This window comes from Coregonus clupeaformis, chromosome 19 (assembly GCF_020615455.1).
Source record: "Coregonus clupeaformis isolate EN_2021a chromosome 19, ASM2061545v1, whole genome shotgun sequence".
NCBI lineage: Eukaryota > Metazoa > Chordata > Actinopteri > Salmoniformes > Salmonidae > Coregonus > Coregonus clupeaformis.
Window position 1 is genome coordinate 57,187,153 of NC_059210.1, and position 17,736 is coordinate 57,204,888.

At 41.3% G+C, this 17,736-nt stretch overlaps 1 protein-coding gene across 1 annotated transcript; it reads right to left on the reverse strand.

The window, feature by feature from the left end:
* Nucleotides 1-3,413: 3,413 nt before the first annotated feature.
* Nucleotides 3,414-16,684, reverse strand: LOC121580029 (protein mono-ADP-ribosyltransferase PARP12-like). The gene is made up of 8 exons (XM_045205043.1): nt 16,429-16,684; nt 15,378-15,745; nt 6,256-6,391; nt 5,586-5,857; nt 5,341-5,428; nt 5,078-5,208; nt 4,709-4,857; nt 3,414-4,484 (listed from the first exon to the last, which is right to left on the reverse strand). Exons 2-8 carry the CDS (start codon nt 15,647-15,649, stop codon nt 3,919-3,921), a joined length of 1,614 nt encoding a protein of 537 aa, XP_045060978.1. The 5' UTR covers nt 15,650-15,745; nt 16,429-16,684; the 3' UTR covers nt 3,414-3,918.
* Between the last annotated feature and the right edge of the window lie 1,052 nt (nt 16,685-17,736).

Genomic DNA, 17,736 nt, shown 5'->3' on the forward strand with positions numbered 1-17,736 from the left:
CTGGATAAGAGCGTCTGCTAAATGACAAAAATGTAAATGTATAATGTAAGCAGCTTGGTTTGAAGAAATCAACTGTGGGAGCAATTATTAGGAAACGGAAGACATACAAGACCACTGATAATCTCCCTCGATCTGGGGCTCCACGCAAGATCTCACCCCGTGGGGTCAAAATGATCACAAGAACGGTGAGCAAAAATCCCAGAACCACACGGGGGGACCTAGTGAATGACCTGCAGAGAGCTGGGACCAAAGTAACAAAGCCTACCATCAGTAACACACTACGCCGCCAGGGACTCAAATCCTGCAGTGCCAGACGTGTCTCCCTGCTTAAGCCAGTACATGTCCAGGGCCGTCTGAAGTTTGCTAGAGTGCATTTGGATGATCCAGAAGAGGATTGGGAGAATGTCATATGGTCAGATGAAACCAAAATATAACTTTTTGGTAAAAACTCAACTCGTCGTGTTTGGAGGACAAAGAATGCTGAGTTGCATCCAAAGAACACCATACCTACTGTGAAGCATGGGGGTGGAAACATCATGCTTTGGGGCTGTTTTTCTGCAAAGGGACCAGGACGACTGATCCGTGTAAAGGAAAGAATGAATGGGGCCATGTATCGTGAGATTTTGAGTGAAAACCTCCTTCCATCAGCAAGGGCATTGAAGATGAAACGTGGCTGGGTCTTTCAGCATGACAATGATCCCAAACACACCGCCCGGGCAACGAAGGAGTGGCTTCGTAAGAAGCATTTCAAGGTCCTGGAGTGGCCTAGCCAGTCTCCAGATCTCAACCCCATAGAAAATCTTTGGAGGGAGTTGAAAGTCCGTGTTGCCCAGCGACAGCCCCAAAACATCACTGCTCTAGAGGAGATCTGCATGGAGGAATGGGCCAAAATACCAGCAACAGTGTGTGAAAACCTTGTGAAGACTTACAGAAAACATTTGACCCGTGTCATTGCCAACAAAGGGTATATAACAAAGTATTGAGAAACTTTTGTTATTGACCAAATACTTATTTTCCACCATAATTTGCAAATATATTCATTAAAAATCCTACAATGTGATTTTCTGGATTTTTTTTAGTTGATGTGACCTATGATGAAAATTGCACAATTGGTGGCTGACTAAATACTTTTTCCCCCCACTGTACGTACTCACCACAGAGTGGGCGTGGTTCTGGGAGGACGAGTACGGCCAATGGGTCCAGTACACATCCATCGTAAGTGGTGTGAAACACTCAAACAGGCTGAGTTACAAGGACCAACAAATTTGGTGTTGGAGAGAGTAAACTGTTATTTTTTTTTCTATAAATCACAGAAAGAGATGCACAGATTGTCATCCATCACCAGTGAAGACCTTGAGAAAAGGTACCAGGAGGATCAAAGTGCTGTGGTGAAGTTCACTGCAGGCCAGCAGTCTTATGAGCTGAGTTTCAGAGGTAACACATCTCAAACTGTTGTGAAAAACAGCTCTCATGTGCAACCTACTGTAATAATAATAATATATTTTAGTTACAAGCGCTCAGCACAAGTTACAGTTAGGGTCAAAAAGGCTACTCTTATACACTCCTCAAATTCTAGTACTAAAATCAGCGGCAGGTAGCCTAGATATTAGCGATGTGGAACAGAAGCTGTAAGGATGCTTGTTAAAATAGTTAGTCTTGTAATTACAGACATGATGCAAAAAAACGAAAGATAAGGCACTATAAGGATGGTCATACGACATCCTGTCTTTGTTTCAACTGCAGACACTCAAGCTGCCAGAAGCAGGTAATATATGGATAAGGATGAACTAAGAGGATGGGCACCATGTTCTGTATTTAACCTAATAAACACTCACAATGACATAATCAAGACTGCAGTACCTCTCACCCACTATCCCGTTCTTCCTCATTGAGCACACCTTATCACACACTTTCTCACTCATCATACACCCCCACTTACACATACTCTTCCACACTCTCGGGGTCTCCCCACTCCACATCTAACACTACTTCTGACACATCTTCTACTACTATCACATCATCTAGACTGCAGGAGTTAATTGAACGATTTGGTGGTCAAAGATCAACCTGGTGACAATTTGAAGTGTTTAGAAAGAAAGTGTTCAAATTCTGAATGACTAATATGCATTGTTGGTGTGTAAAATCCTTGCAACTCTTACAGCACACAATAATTATGTTCAACTAGAAAAAAGGAATATGATGAGCATGTTTCCTTTACTCTGGGAGTTAGATTTCTGTGTTTTATGTATTTTCAACTAAATAAACTCAATGACCAATTGAAAGTCATTGACTGGTGATGTTTGTTTGACTACTGGTGAGGAGTAATGCAGCGGACTTGGGGTGCAATTCAGCAACATAACCCCTAGAGGGAAGCAAACCCCTTAAAATAAGTAGCACTAACATTACACATTTATTTTAGGCAGTGGTGCATTCAGAAACTACTATGACTGTTTACACAGGCAGCCCAATTCTGATTATTTTGCCACTTATTGCTCTTTTGACCAATCAGATCAGAATTGGGATGCCTGTGTAAACACTGCCAAAGGGTACAGTAAGCAACCTTGGTCCTGTGGCGCATAAGGTATATATGAAGGCTATAGTTTTGTTCAATCACGGCACCACACTCATCACCTGTCACTGAGCTTGGTGTAGAAACTATCAGCCCAATCCACTGATTAGGTGATCCAAGTGGCACCACAGTGGCTGGCTTGATTGAAAGCTGATAAAGAAATGTGTGAGTGAGATATGACTAAAATGTCACACCCTCAGTTAAACTAATAATGTATGGCTAATTATTACACCCTGAGACTGTGTGAAATGTGTTAGAGTGTGTGAGCGTAGGGCAAGTTAAGAGTATGACATTGTGTTACCATTTAGCAATGCGAGTAGGAGTTAGACCAGATAACAAAGGACAAGGAGAAACCAAGATAAAGAGGCCTCCCAATTTAGGGAGGAGAGAAACCGTTAGGCTTGTGTGTGTGTGTGTGTGTGTGTGTGTGTGTGACCTGATGGTCAGGAGAGCAGTTTTCCAGTGGAAAACTACAGCCCGCCTAAAGAGGGGTGGGATTTTTCCTCTGACGTGTGCATATACAAATATTGTACGACCATTTCGTTTCAGAACGTTCTCATGAATAAAGCCTGATGATTGTATGCTGGGCTGCTTGGTCTGATTATTAGAGATTTACAACCTCTGGGATACAGACTGAGTAATAAGTTCATTTTTTAAACATTGGGATATAAATTCTCGTAACAAAAGCGTTATCTGGCTCCAGAGGTAGTTATACTCTACGTGTATCTACAATTAGGTTGAGGGATTCTTCCATGTAATGATTTTAATATGTTCCAAATGTGTACATGTCCAGAGTAGACACAAGGTGCCATGCAAAGGCTGTGTTACAATAATATCAAATGCATTTTAAGTATGTAGATGTTAATTTATTTAATCACACTTACGCAGAACAAAACAATCCTTAATGATGCAGTTTTGATTCTTATGTGGTCAAACTATAAAATTAATACAATTAATTGAGCTACAAAGGACATTTCAATTTCAAAATAAAACCATGAATTAGCTTACAAAGGGGAAACGTTCCATTCTCCAATCATTCACAGTAAGGTTATTATATTGTCTCACAATTGTGTGGATATTTAATCTGAAAACCAAAATTATAAATACAATTTATTGATACATATAAAGGTAATTTCACCCTAAATTTCAAAATAAAAAATAGACTACCAATGCTTATAGATTATCTAGTGATGCCATAGATTTACTTTTTGCCTTCATTTTAGACAACTGTGATCTTCTTGTCCTTGACGGAGGTGCGTGTGGTATGGAGGTCATAGAGCCGACCCAGGGTGGTGGGTTAGGGACGTAAGTCAACAGACCTGGCTGAAACGATGGATGTGTCAAGGAGTTCAGGGAATAAACTGTGCAGAAGAATGCGTTAAGGTAGGTCTGGGGGTTCTCTGCCTTGAAGGGTTTGAAACAGAGGGAATGGAGGGGGGCCTGGGTGGGTTTGAGTAGTGAGAAAATAGTGTCTGGGTACTGAGTGTGGGCTGGGCAAAGGCCGGTCCTGTTGGGGAAGGAGATCTGAACCTTGCATTGTTGGGCAGCACAGGGGTGGCTTGTGAGTGTAGCATGACTGGAATAGGTTGCCAGTTTATGTCGTGGTGGCTCTGGTTTTGGACAATATTAGGTGGTGGAACATAGGTCCCAGGCTTGGACCCTTCCCTGTACTGAATAAGGTACTCTGGGTACACCTGGTGCTTCCCGATCACCACAAATACAGAGGGGTTGTAGATATCATCCACACAGCTGTCATAGAAGATTGTGGGACTTCTGTCGTTTGAGGGTGGGCAGAGGTAGCTGGAGTGTCCTTGCATGTAATTTCCCACCAGCACACGACAAACAAACATGGACCTGACTCCTGACTGGCTGGTGTAGCTGTGGGAGAACTTGGCATCCTTGGAGAAGTAGCTTCCTGGAAAGAGATGGGTTAGAATTAGAACAATCACAATGACAGTCACAGTGACTGTGAGACATTACAAAGACATTTGTTTTGTCAACTTTTCCACTGTATTTCCACAATGTAACATGAAAGAGCATAGCAAAAAAGATCTCGTCCAATGCCATTTCCACATAAAATAACAAATTCTAATATAAACTTAAAAATCTATTAGATATCACATGAAATGCAGAATTTACCTTGCCCATACAGCGTTCCTTGTGTTCCACCAATCCTCCAGTCTATGTTCTGCAGGCATATAGCGTCCACGTGTTTAGAGTCTGTTCCATGGAAGAGCTGCTTCTCATTCTCCTTCCCTGTGTTTGTCTTTCTCATTACATCTCCTTGCCTTGGGAAAGGAACAGATTCATTTGTCAGTATCTTCATTGGCATGTCACCTCATAGCGTTTGCAAGTGTCTGCTCTTTTGCTACTAGAATCTAAGGACCAGTTAACATGTTACATCTGTTTGCATATGTTATGTTGTAACTGCTTTGATTAACGCAGACAATATGAACATATTTCTTGATTAGATTACATTTCTTTTGCATGAGGAGTTTGGATTCTTACCACGAAAAGACCTCCCACAGGATCCGATTCTGCACCCTCTCAATACTCTTCACACTGAAGCCAGTCATAGTTTGATGGAAAAGATCCAGAATATTCTTGTACTCAGCTGAGGAACTCTGCAGAGCAACCCTCTAGAGAGAATGCATTTGGACAGAACACCTCATTTTTCCAATGCGAATTAATAGATTTATAATGCACTGTCTTTACATTTCTGACCAGATGGAAGATCTTATGAGTTAAAAAAGTAAACAATTATTATGAACCTTGAATCCAGTTTCAGGTACTGAAGATTTATCCCAGTGACTGGGTAAAGCTTTGGAGATCAGCAGGCGGTTACCAGAGTCAATTTTGCTGCGGAGGAGTAGAGATAGTTAGACAGCATTATAAGAAAGTAAAATCAGTACAGTATAATCTCATCCACCAGGCAGCTCTCTCTACAAACTTATATCCAATAGCAGTTGATCACGGGGACCGAGGTTAGTGTAGGCTACTCTACAAGGTCTCTTACCAACGTGGGTTGTCACTAGCATAATTTGTATCCCTGATTGCCTGGATGTTGCGGTAGGTGGACAACATGGATGGCACCAGTTCATTAGGTACTCCCCTCTGCTGCAGGGTGTTGAGCGGGTGGGGTTCGTAGAAGTCGTGAGACCTGCCACAGTCCACGTCCGCAGCACAGGTTCCTGTGATGTAGCGCTCACAGACGTGGAGTCTTCTGCAGCTCTCCTTGTCAGGACAGTAGCCGTACTCTCCACTACCTTTGTTGTATGTGAAGCAAACCTGGAGATAAATACAGACCACTCCTGATAAGGGCTTGATAAGGACATTGGATAAGTGCAAACTCTGTTTAAGTGCATCAGTCCCAATTCAAATATATTTTTTTTAACTTACTACAGATATCTGCATGCTCAGTTTAGTACACATACATTGTCTCATAGCTACGGGTCGGAATACTTACGTAAATAATGCATTTCTGTTTTATGTTTGTAATAAATTGGCAAACATTTAAAAAAAATAATAGTTTTTGCTTTGTCATTATGGGGTATTGTGTGTAAATTGATGAGGGAGAAAAATTATATAATCAATTTTAGAATAAGGCTGTAACGTAAAATGTGCAAAAAGTAAAGGGGTCTAAATACTTTCCGATTGCACTGTATATAGGCCTATGAGGCACATACTGGGGGTATAAGGGCGTTGTCATTCTGCAACAGTAATGTACACAGCTCCTTCCTGTCCAGTTCCTCCAGGTGATGCTCTCTCAGGACTCTGATGTTGTGTTCTGATGTCAGGTCATGGCAGAGACGGCATCCTTGTCTGCAAATCACAAGAAGAGCGAGAGGAGATTTCATATTTAGCTCTTATTGGGGATTTATTATTCTCCTAAATTGATGGGATGACTAACTTAGAAAGAATGCATTCTTGACTGGGCTAATGTAGGTTGTGACACCTGGCAAGGCTGTGATTGATGTGAAGAGCTGTTTTAGGGGGTAAAAATAAGATAAGGATTGTGTCTTCAAATGCTAGACTATAATAGTTATTTGTGATCTATGAGCCTTCCTTGGACATAGGAATGATGTCTAAGGGAGCTGGCTCTTCTCACTATGATAGGTTGTTATGATAAACTTGAGCCTGGCTGAAGTGTGCAACAAATGGCGCCGAGGAGATGAGACCAGCCCCTGAGCTAACGGATTGGCTGGGAGAGTTTGAACCACGCTCAAGTCTTTACTCTAATTGGCCAGCAGAGAAGTGGGAAACTTTCTGTCAGAGTATTTGGGTATTGTTTCTGAAACAATGTGTCAGTTGTCTGGGGTGTTCTGCGAGACATCTCAGAGAGCCCGTATATACGAAACATCATATTTACCATTGAAGGTTTTTGCATTAATTAAAATAACTAGTATACCTTAGAAGTCGTGTTGACCTCTTTTGTTCCTGATACCAGATTTGAATTAACGCGACTTTGACAATTGGTGACCCCGACGCGGTCTGGTAGAAGGGACTTCGCTGGATACTGTCCGGCCCATTTGGTCAACTCTTTAATCGAACCGTGTGTTTCACAAACTGCCCGGGCTTCTAAAAAGGTAAGCAGATACCTGTTGTTAAATAACCAAAGATCTGCACATTGGCTTTATCAAAATTAATTTTGTGAAACACCTGTCTGATGTAAGTGAACTAAATTATGAAACTATTATGAGTAGACAAGCACAATATTGTGACATGCAAACCTTTGCTAAATGTGATGTTTAAAAAACCATGGTACCAGAGAGTGTTGATTCTACCGGCAAGGTCCGCTAAGAGACGGCTAGGTTCAGGAGACAATGCTGACATCTACCGGCAAGGTCCGTAATTGCAACATACGGCTAAGGTTCGGAAGATATAGGGAATAATTGGTTTAAGTAATTGCTATCGGCAAGGTTCGTAACTACGACAGTACGACTAGGTTCGAAGAATTACACCGGCAAGGTCCGTAACTACGAGGATACGGCTAAGGTTCGGGAAATTTTAGATATAGGGAATAATTGATTTAAGTAAATGCCATCGGCAAGGTTCGTAACTACGACAGTACGACTAAGGTTCGGAGAATTACACCGGCAAGGTCCGTAACTGAGATACGGCTAGGTTCGGACAATTTTAGATAAATACTAGCGACTGGCAAGGTCCATAACTTCGAGGATATGGCTAGGTTCAGCTGATTATTTTTTAAAGATAGTAGAAGAGGCTGTGTGCCCAAATAGATTGTGTGTGGAACATGGGTGTAATTGATGACTGTGTGACATATTTGACTGTATGATAGGATTATGACTGTGTATTGTGAGTGAGGGCGATAACTGTGCACTATTTTTGCTGTGTGATAACTGTATACTACGCTTAACTGTGTACCATTTTTGGCTGTGAATACAAATAATATTTTAAAACAGTAAATAATGAGAATTACAAATAGGAAATAAGGTTTAAATTGCGCAAACGTTAACAAAAGACACCCATAGGAGGTACTATAAAAAGTTAAACAGTGCGAGTGTTGTCGTATGCATGAAAGTGTGAATGATAAACCTGTATACCTTGATAGAAAATAAATTGGGAATCATAAGACGTCTGTGGTTGTCCAAACGGTATAATTTGGGAATAAATGTTGGATTTGTGGTTACTCAAACCATATAACCCGTCAGTAACAATCGAAAACATGAAATGAAAAGTGATGAATGAGTGTGACTGAATTAGAACGTTTGAATTGATATATTTGAAATATAACATTTGGTGTTTGACATAGCATAATACTGCTTTTGAATAGTTGTGTCGAAGCAATTCGGTTTAGTATTTGATTTGACGTTTGATGTTTGACCATGCAAAATACTGGTTAAACAATTAGACCGAAATAATTCGGTTTATAAACGTGCACCAACTTTAACTAATTAGGTGGGAATTATTTGATTTAAATAAATGGACTGGAGTACTTTGAGTAACGGCGGAATATTGGAGGCGCGCTGGGACGAGAAGCAGCTCCTCACAGCTCCTCAAAAAGGTAGAGTTGCGAGGGAGGGGCTGGAGAGAGCGAAAGTGTGGCTTTTGGAGCCAGAAAAGACTGGCAGTTGGCTGGGAACGCATGTGGGTATCTGACGAGAGAGTGTTCTAAACTTGCTCACCGAGCGTAGACGTGCGTTGGGTGAGAAAGTAGAGAATATTTACATTTGCGTTTTTGGTAATTTGGCAGACGCTCTTGTCTAGAGCGATTTATGGGAGCAATTGGGGTTGAGTGCCTTGCTCGAGAGCACATCGGCAGATTTTTCGCCTGGTCGGCTCGGGGATTGGAACCGGCGACCTCTCGGTTGTTGGCGCGGCGCTATTGGTCACTAAACTGCCAGCCGCCCCATATGATTTTAAGATTGTGGCGTTGTTGGATAATATGATGGCGGAATAAACTGACCATAAGTAATGTTGTTTTAGACGTAATGTATAATATAGTACAAAACAAATAGAGGGTTAAATCGAACTAATTATCATGGTAGAGCTAACATAGTACAGTGAGGGAACTTCATTTTGTGTCAGAGGGTAAGATGAGATCATTAATAGTACTATTGGTGGAAATCTATTTATCATTTCAAGGCATGGAGTAACAATCTGCATTTATGAGTGTAAATTCCACGGCTGATGTGTTGATTGAATGGGTACGATGGAGTATTTGGTTTGGTAATGTTGAATGGACTATTTGTAGCGTGTTTATGGGTTAAATAGAAAAACTAAATCATACAATAGGGAATCAAAAGGAGAGAGAGTTTTTTGCTGAGGTGAAAGCTACTGGGATTTTCATTTGGTGACGTCACTTGCTCTATGAGCTGGGAGTAGTTACTTTGAGAGCATCACAGATGGTGTGGAATGACTGGCGATGTCCCTGGTTCGAACACAGGTAGGGACAGTAGACAAAGCTTTCGCTGTGGGGCTATATACCTAGATTACTATGTGGATTGAGAAATGTGAAAGATTGAATTAGATAGCTTAAATAGAAGTATTCTAGAAAAGTCTATGAAAATATGTTATAAGGTTACCATGCGCTCTCCCCGAAGGAGCAAGGGGAGGGTGAGAGACAGTATAGTTCAGATGGTAGGAACATCATTAAACGTATGCTGATAAACGATAGCAAGTATTTGTTTTATTAATTAGGGCCTAATCAGAAGAGAACAGTTAAATAAATTGAATAGCGAACTGAAATGGGTTAGCGGGAAAAGTACAGAATAATTGGACGATTTTAAAACGATAATTTATTTTGGTTAGGATGAAAGTATGCATTGGCTGTTGTGCTGGGGAATAGCGCCAGCCTGTGGTGGGTTATGGATTTGTTACATAAACTTATATTTTAAATTAAAGTGATGGAATAGGCTACAATTATAACATTATCAGAAAAAAGACACAATTTAATGTGAAATAGTTATTACAAGTATTATTGATAGTTATTACAGTTATTATCATTGATCCAGTAATGATATAAGGATAGTAGAGGAAGGCAGGGGATTTAATCTCATTTAGGGAAGTTATATTAGGAAGAAAATACCATTAAGTGAGGGAACATTTGATGTAACCGTGATTGTATTGGCTAAAAACTCAAATATGACATTTACAGGGAGGACAGGAACAATAGAAGGGAAGACAGGTTTTCCTAGGGGGTTGAATAAATAATTGATAAATGGATCATTTGAGATGAGATCACATGTAGCAGAGTTAGGGTAATCAATTAAATAATCATTGTATACTCGAGGAATTTTGAGTGGTTTAATGGATTAGTTAGGAGGAATTAGAATGATACAAACAATTATTGATGGGTTAAGACTGGGAATATCTATCATGTTTTGTGTGTACTACCATCTTTAGATTATAACTAGGAGAAAGAGATTAGCTCATCTCAGTTAGGCAGTATTTAGGTCATAAAAGTGAGCTATCAAATTGAGTGAGGCCTGGCTATTTGTGATTGTTGTTTTTTCAAATTGGTTTAAAATGGGTTCACAGAGTCAGAGGCTGTACAGTGAAAGGTGGAGCCCCCATGTTGCCCTAGTGGAAGAACATTCAGAGGAATGGTTATCACTAGGTAAATGGATAAAACAGGGGAAAAACATTACTGACTGGCAGAATACACCAAATGGGGATCAGTATGGCCACTCCACTGGGAGTGTTAAATTGGAGAGCAAAAACCCAGCCCAGTGTCCATCTGGAGATACGTTTTAACGGATGACAGGAAGAGATTTTCTTAACTCAGGAACAGGAGGCTGAGTTAGCAGCAATTCCGTTCAAATTATGGTCACAAGGACAGCAGATGTAGGACTAATTAAGGGGGTAGCTCCAGTACAAGTGATTCCTCGATTCGATAATAGACCATACCAAAAGCAATATACTATGAAACCAGAAGCAATAAAAGGGATAACACCTACATTTGAGCATTTACTTAAGGGAGGGGTGATAATTCCTGGAGATGTGGTACAATGCAACTCTCCAGTATTTCCTGTTAGAAAGGAGGCACCTAGCGCCGACTGGAGGATGGTCATGGACTTGCAGGGGGTTCATAGAAATATCATTGCTGAAATACATTGCTGAACCAATTGAAACCAGAGAACTCCTATTTTACATTGATAGATTTAGCTAATGCTTTCTTTAGTATCCAAGTTCATCCGGATAGTCAGGGGTGGTTTGGCTTTACTTTTCAGGGAAGGAAATGGACTTAGGCTAGGATGCCTCAAGGCTACTCGGAAAATCTTACAATCTTAGCCCAGGCTATAACTAAGAATTTGGGAAAGTTTGAACCTAGGGAAGAAAGCAAATGTTAGTTTATGTAGATGATGTTCTATTGGCTAATCCCACTCAGGAGGGATGTAAGAGGGATACAATCCAATTGTTAACCTTCCTGGCAGAACAGGGACACAAAGTGAGCAAAAAGAAACTTCAACTTTGGTAGAGCGAGGTCATTTACCTAGGACACACTATAACACAGGAGGGGCGAATGTTAAACTCATCCAGGAAAACTGCTATATTTGGAGCGCCAAAACCGTTAAAACAAAAAACAAATGATGAGCTTATTGGTAATGATAAAGTGCTGTAAAGTTTGCGTACTCCATTATGTACTGCATACGGGTAAATTAAGTGATCTTATCTATGAGAAGGCAATGGTAGCCCATGGTAAAGTAATTTGGAACTCTAAGGAGGCATACATACATCAGGGATGTTATCCAAATGGTAGAGAGTAACGAGGGATGTGACATTGGTAGTGATTTAAAGATGATGAGGTTTTTTGGTGGGCTATTAGATATAACTGGGTTAATCATGAACATAGAGATTTTTATTCTTTGTTGCTAGACAGAAGACTTAGGTGACTTAAAAAATAGACTTGTCATGTCCAACAATTAGTCTTCAGGTCAAGCCCGGGAGAGCCTGGGTTGAACAGAGTTTGAACTAAACATAAGTGTTTTTACAAGATAAGAGATTGATTGATTGGATTACTAATTGATTCTGAACTGGATGAAAGTTGAATTTAGCTGCCATAAAAGACAAAGGAAGTGGGAGGAGCAATAAAGAAGCAAAAGATAATCCCAAAAATGAAAGGCATGGCAATAGGATGATAAATTACATAAGGATGGTTTAGAAAGGTGGTAATATTGACACATGGGCAAATCATGTGTCAAAAAGGGGGAGTGATAGGATTAAATAATATTGATAGGATTAAATAAAAATACTTAAAAAGAAAAAACAACAATAGAAATTGAGAGCTGAACATGTATGTGTGAAGATAGTTTATTAACCACACCCGTATGTCAGAGGTTTTGTGCCCCACAGGTGAACTAAAGGAGAAGGTGACCCACTCTATCTCACCAGGAGACTGGGTGTGGATCCAGTCCCTAAAAGAAGAAACACTGGAAGCAGGCCTGTTGGGAAGGGCCCTATCAAGTCCTATTAGATCCATCTGGGTGCACGTCACACACTGCAAAAAGGTAAACCCAGTTACACCTGATGAACAAACACAGAGTTAGGAGAAAGATCCGATCACCATTAGGGCTCGGGGGTTGGCTCCTTAACGAAGATTCCCTTACCCTGTCTGATCATCCCTGTGTGAGTTTGGTAGAAGGTGAAGTAATGGGTTGGCGTCTGACATGTTCTCAGGGCAAGGGTGGGGATTCACAGGTTTCCTGACGGTAGGTAGCTGTCTGATTGTGGGGGCCATATTCCTAACACACTCAAACCCTTCTGATCAGCCAAAAGTAGTAGTTAACCTAAAACAAGTTGATAAAATAATACCTGAGCACAGTCTATGAAGGCATAGGACAGCTAGACGTAGGGAAAGGGGAAGATTAGGGACTTTAGGGGAGGACATCATTGTATGTGTGTCGCCGTGTACATCCTGGGACTATGTAGTTGCTCATATTGAGAGCGTGGGGGATATGTAAATCTCCATACACAGTTTGGGGATAGGTGTAGTGTTGTGAGGGTAGGGAATTACCAGAAATGGCAGTGCGACCCATAGAAGGGTAGGTACTGTCTGAAAGTCTGAAGTACGAAAAAACTGGTTTATCCTCCATACAAGCCACCTGGGAATGTGGTGAAAGAGTCTTGTAGTAACTTTAACTATCAGTATCCCCCGATAACAAAGTCATTCCGACCTAGGTTGCCTACGTTTGAAGTCTCAGGGGATTATAATTGTTATTCTAGGACTAGTAAGATAGGATACAGAGTAGGGCATCTTAGCTCTGCTCCTACACAGAGAATGTCACAACTGAAAGAGAACATGACTAATCTCTCCTCTTTGTTGCAGCCAGAGGATTGTAGGAACTAAAACCAGGCCCGTGCTGACATCTGATGGTTGTGTGGTGATAACTGATTGTGAACTCACCTACATACGCAAACAATCAAACGTGTCAGAGACTGGTGAGTTGTCACGTAGAAAGTAGGACCTCCTCCCGAGATCCTTTGATGAAAGGATCCTGTGATGGGATAGGAGTACCTCGAGAGGTTCCAGAACAATTCAAAGCTAGGAATCAGATCGCAGTTGAGTTTGAATCAAGTATTTTTTGGTGGTCAACAATTAATAAAAACGTAGATTGGATAAATTATATTTACTATAACCAGCAAAGATTTATAAACCACACTTGTGATGCAATAAAGGGATTAGATGAGCAGACAGCGGCAACTATCTTAATGACAAGGCAGAATAGAATAGCTTTAGATATGCTTTTGGCTGAGAGGGGCGGAGTTTGTGTTCTGTTTGGATCTATGTGCTGTATTTTCATCCTCAAACAATATAGCACCGGACGGGTCAGTGACAAAAGAGCTTCATGGGAGTAACTACACTGACGAACAAACTGGCTGAGAGATCTGGTATTGATAGCTCCATAAACGGTTGGTTTGATAACATATTTGATAAATGGAAAACTATTGTTGTAACTATTCTGGGTGAAGTTATAACTTCTATGGGTATACTTGTTCTTTGTGGATGTTGTCTTATTTCCTGTGTCTGAGGTTTGGTGAGAAAGGAGATGGAGAAGGTGATTTCCCAAAAGATGGTGAGATATGGCCCAATCTTGGACTCCGACCTAAGGAATTGAGGATATGACCTACCAGGCTTGGTGGAGTGACACTAGAGGGTGTCTAAAGGGGGCCAAAATATACTTCTCTGTTTGTGTTTTATGTTCTAATAGTCTTATGTTTTGTGTTCTATTAATCCTGTGTTTTATGCTTTATTAATCAAGTTAACCATGTGAATGTTTGTCTTTCCTTATGTGATGGTTTGAAGTTCTTTGATGACTGGTAACAATTTGCAAGTGGGGTGTAGATAGACTGAGGGTTTTAATTTTTTAGTATCATTATGGCCTATTAATAAAAGTGTGATTTTTTGTTTGTATTGTATTATAATGAAGGACAATCTGTGTTTTCTTATTTTTTGAATCACACCTTATTAGGTGTGAAAAGGGGGACTATTGGGGATTTATTATTCTCCTAAATTGATGGGATGACTAACTTAGAAAGAATGCATTCTTGACTGGGCTAATGTAGGTTGTGACACCTGGCAAGGCTGTGATTGATGTGAAGAGCTGTTTTAGGGGGTAAAAATAAGATAAGGATTATGTCTTCAAATGCTAGACTATAATAGTTATTTGTGATCTATGAGCCTTCCTTGGACATAGGAATGATGTCTAAGGGAGCTGGCTCTTCTCACTATGATAGGTTGTTATGATAAACTTGTGCCTGGCTGAAGTGTGCAACAAATGGCGCCGAGGAGATGAGACCAGCCCCTGAGCTAACGGATTGGCTGGGAGAGTTTGAACCACGCTCAAGTCTTTACTCTAATTGGCCAGCAGAGAAGTGGGAAACTTTCTGTCAGAGTATTTGGGTATTGTTTCTGAAACAATGTGTCAGTTGTCTGGGGTGTTCTGCGAGACATCTCAGAGAGCCCGTATATACGAAACATCATATTTACCATTGAAGGTTTTTGCATTAATTAAAATAACTAGTATACCTTAGAAGTCGTGTTGACCTCTTTTGTTCCTGATACCAGATTTGAATTAACGCGACTTTGACACTCTTTAAAACGTTTTGTTTTTGTATTTCTTAAATGTCATATCTACAAACTGCCACGAACCTGTAGCAATTGACATTTATACTGTAGTGCATTACCTATGTCACATTCTGTAAGACCACATGAATTTAGAAAATTTAAGAAATAAAATAGTAGAATGAATAGAAGTAATATGATGGGTAAATAACTGCAAGTTAGAGATTCAGAGACGGTTCATAGGCCAGAGTAAAAACAAACAGTAAAGTAAAAATGTTTTACCTCTCATTGGATGGACATGTTCCATACAGGTAGAACTTGCACAGGTGTAAATTGCTGCAGCCACTACATCCATTAGCTCTGCATAACCTCATCTTTGTCTGGGCAACTATCAGTTTGTTTCCCTTAGAGACAGCACTGGTAAACATCTCCTGATTCCCTAAAACACTTTCCAGGTCATCTTCTATCGTGCTAATGTTGGCACGCAATTCTCCCAGCTCAAATGATCCATTATGGGCACAGAGGACCTTGTAGATCAGAGCTGTTGTATCCATGTCAGTCACCGTAGTAGAACACCGGACTGTTGGCCCTCGCAAACGCACGAACTGTACATATGGTCAAAGCTGAAGTAGACCTTTGCTCTCCATTACCTACAAAACAGGTGACCAGCATGCGACAAAACCATTTCTGACTAAATGAAACTTACAGTATATGTAACCACTCCCCTGTTATGAAGGTAGCCAAGTATAACAAACAGGCAGTAGATCACACTAATGCCAGTAAACACCCTTTTAAATACGTCACATTGAACTCTGCCCGAGTGGCATGTGGAACCTTCATTTCCAGCACAATAGGCCTGTTAGACACACAGGAGCAGCAGTAATGAGTCATTGATTCAGTTTAATGTCAATAAAGATTATATTTGTCCAAGTAAATAACGTTTCTGACATTAGGGTGTTTGAAAATCTTTTAGAAACAAGTAGGCTAGTCCAAAAAACATCCACAATCAATGATTTTATGAGTGTTTTAGTTTAAAACAAAGAAATCAAACTTGTTTCATGTATGGACTGTGTCAGCAGACCTGAATAGGAAACATCATCATCAAATTAATTTTTTTGCAATATTACAAACTTCGGGTACGTTGTGAACAGCTTTACTGTTGTTAAGCCCTTACAGGTAAAGATACACAGCTATACTACATCTTTAATATGCAAATGCACTTATCATTCATCATTTTAATACATTTTCTTTCTTATATATATATATATATATATATATATATATATATATATATATTAATGAAGTTCGCGATCAAAACTTTCCATCAACTTACTGCTCAATCCTGACAAAGGCAAGTCATTGGAGAAGGCACTTGTTTTTTTATTTGGTGTCCCTCCTTTGAGCTGTTGGAACACTGTACAGTGACTCAGGAGGAGATCTAGTGATGCTTGTTGTGGTAGTTAGTGGACGAGAGAAGGCACCTGTCGAGGGAGAGAACACCCGAGATCGGTTGCTTGCTGAGGGGGAGAGTGTGCTAGAAGAATTGCTTGACGTGGAGGGGGAAGCGCGTGACCCAAGAGACAGATTCCAACATCTGTCAAATGTAATACTTCCCCCCAAAAAACAAATCCTCCTCCAAATATGGTATTTTACAGTTAATACCGTCAATGGCACTCACACACACAAAGTCGAGTATGAGGATGTGTGATAAGGTGTGCTCAATGAGGATGAACGAGATAGAGGGTGAGAGGTACTGCTGGCTGAGGGAGTGGGAGTAGTGGTCGTTGAGAGGGTGTGAGGCCGAGATAGGGTGCCAGTTGGAAGGAAAAGTGTGCGAGAGGGGGTGCTGGCTGAGGGAGTGTGTATAGGAGAGGGGGTGGGGGGTTGGGGAGCCAGTCTATGAGAGGCGGTGCTGGCTGGGGGAGCGAGTCTACGAGAGACTGTGCTGGCTGGGGTAGTGAATGTATAAGAGGGGGTACTGGCTGGGGTAGTGAATGTATAAGAGGGGGTACTGGCTGGGGTAGTGAGCGTACGAGAGGGGGTACTGGCTGGGGTAGTGAGTGTAGGAGAGGGGGTGCTGGCTGGGGTAGTGAGTGTAGGAGAGGGTGTACTGGCTGGGGTAATGAGTGTATAAGAGGGGGTGCTGGCTCGGCAAGCGAGTCTACAAGAGTCTGTGCTGGCTGGGGGAGCGAGTCTATGAGAGGCTGTGCTGGCTGTGGTAGTGAATGTATAAGAGGGGGTACTGGCTGGGGTAGTGAGTGTAGGAGAGGGGGTACTGGCTAGGGTAGTGAGTTTATAAGAGGGGGTACTGGCTGGGGTAGGAAATGTATAAGAGGGGGTACTGGCTGGGGTAGTGAGCGTAGGAGAGGGTGTAATGGCTGGGGTAGTGAGTGAGGGAGAGGGGGTACAGGCTGGGGTAATGAGTGTATAAGAGGGGGTGCTGGCTCGGGGAGCGAGTCTACGAGAGCCTGTGCTGGCTGGGGTAGGGAGTCTATAAGAGGGTGTACTGGCTGGGGTATTGAGCGTACGAGAGGGGGTACTGGCTGGGGTAGTGAGTGTGTGAGAGAGGTTTGCAAATGAGGGAGTGAAATCTGGGCCTAGGCTGGTATCCACCAATTGAGAACTTGGGTCTGGCATTATG

Coding starts and splice junctions, on each gene's coding strand:
- LOC121580029 (XM_045205043.1), bottom strand. CDS start 15,649: ATGGATACAACAGCTCTGATCTACAAGGTCCTCTGTGCCCATAATGGA. Junction 5,429..5,585: donor GCTAGTGACAACCCACGTTG/GTAAGAGACCTT, acceptor ACTCCTCCGCAG/CAAAATTGACTCTGGTAACC. Junction 4,485..4,708: donor AGGAACGCTGTATGGGCAAG/GTAAATTCTGCA, acceptor ATCTCTTTCCAG/GAAGCTACTTCTCCAAGGAT.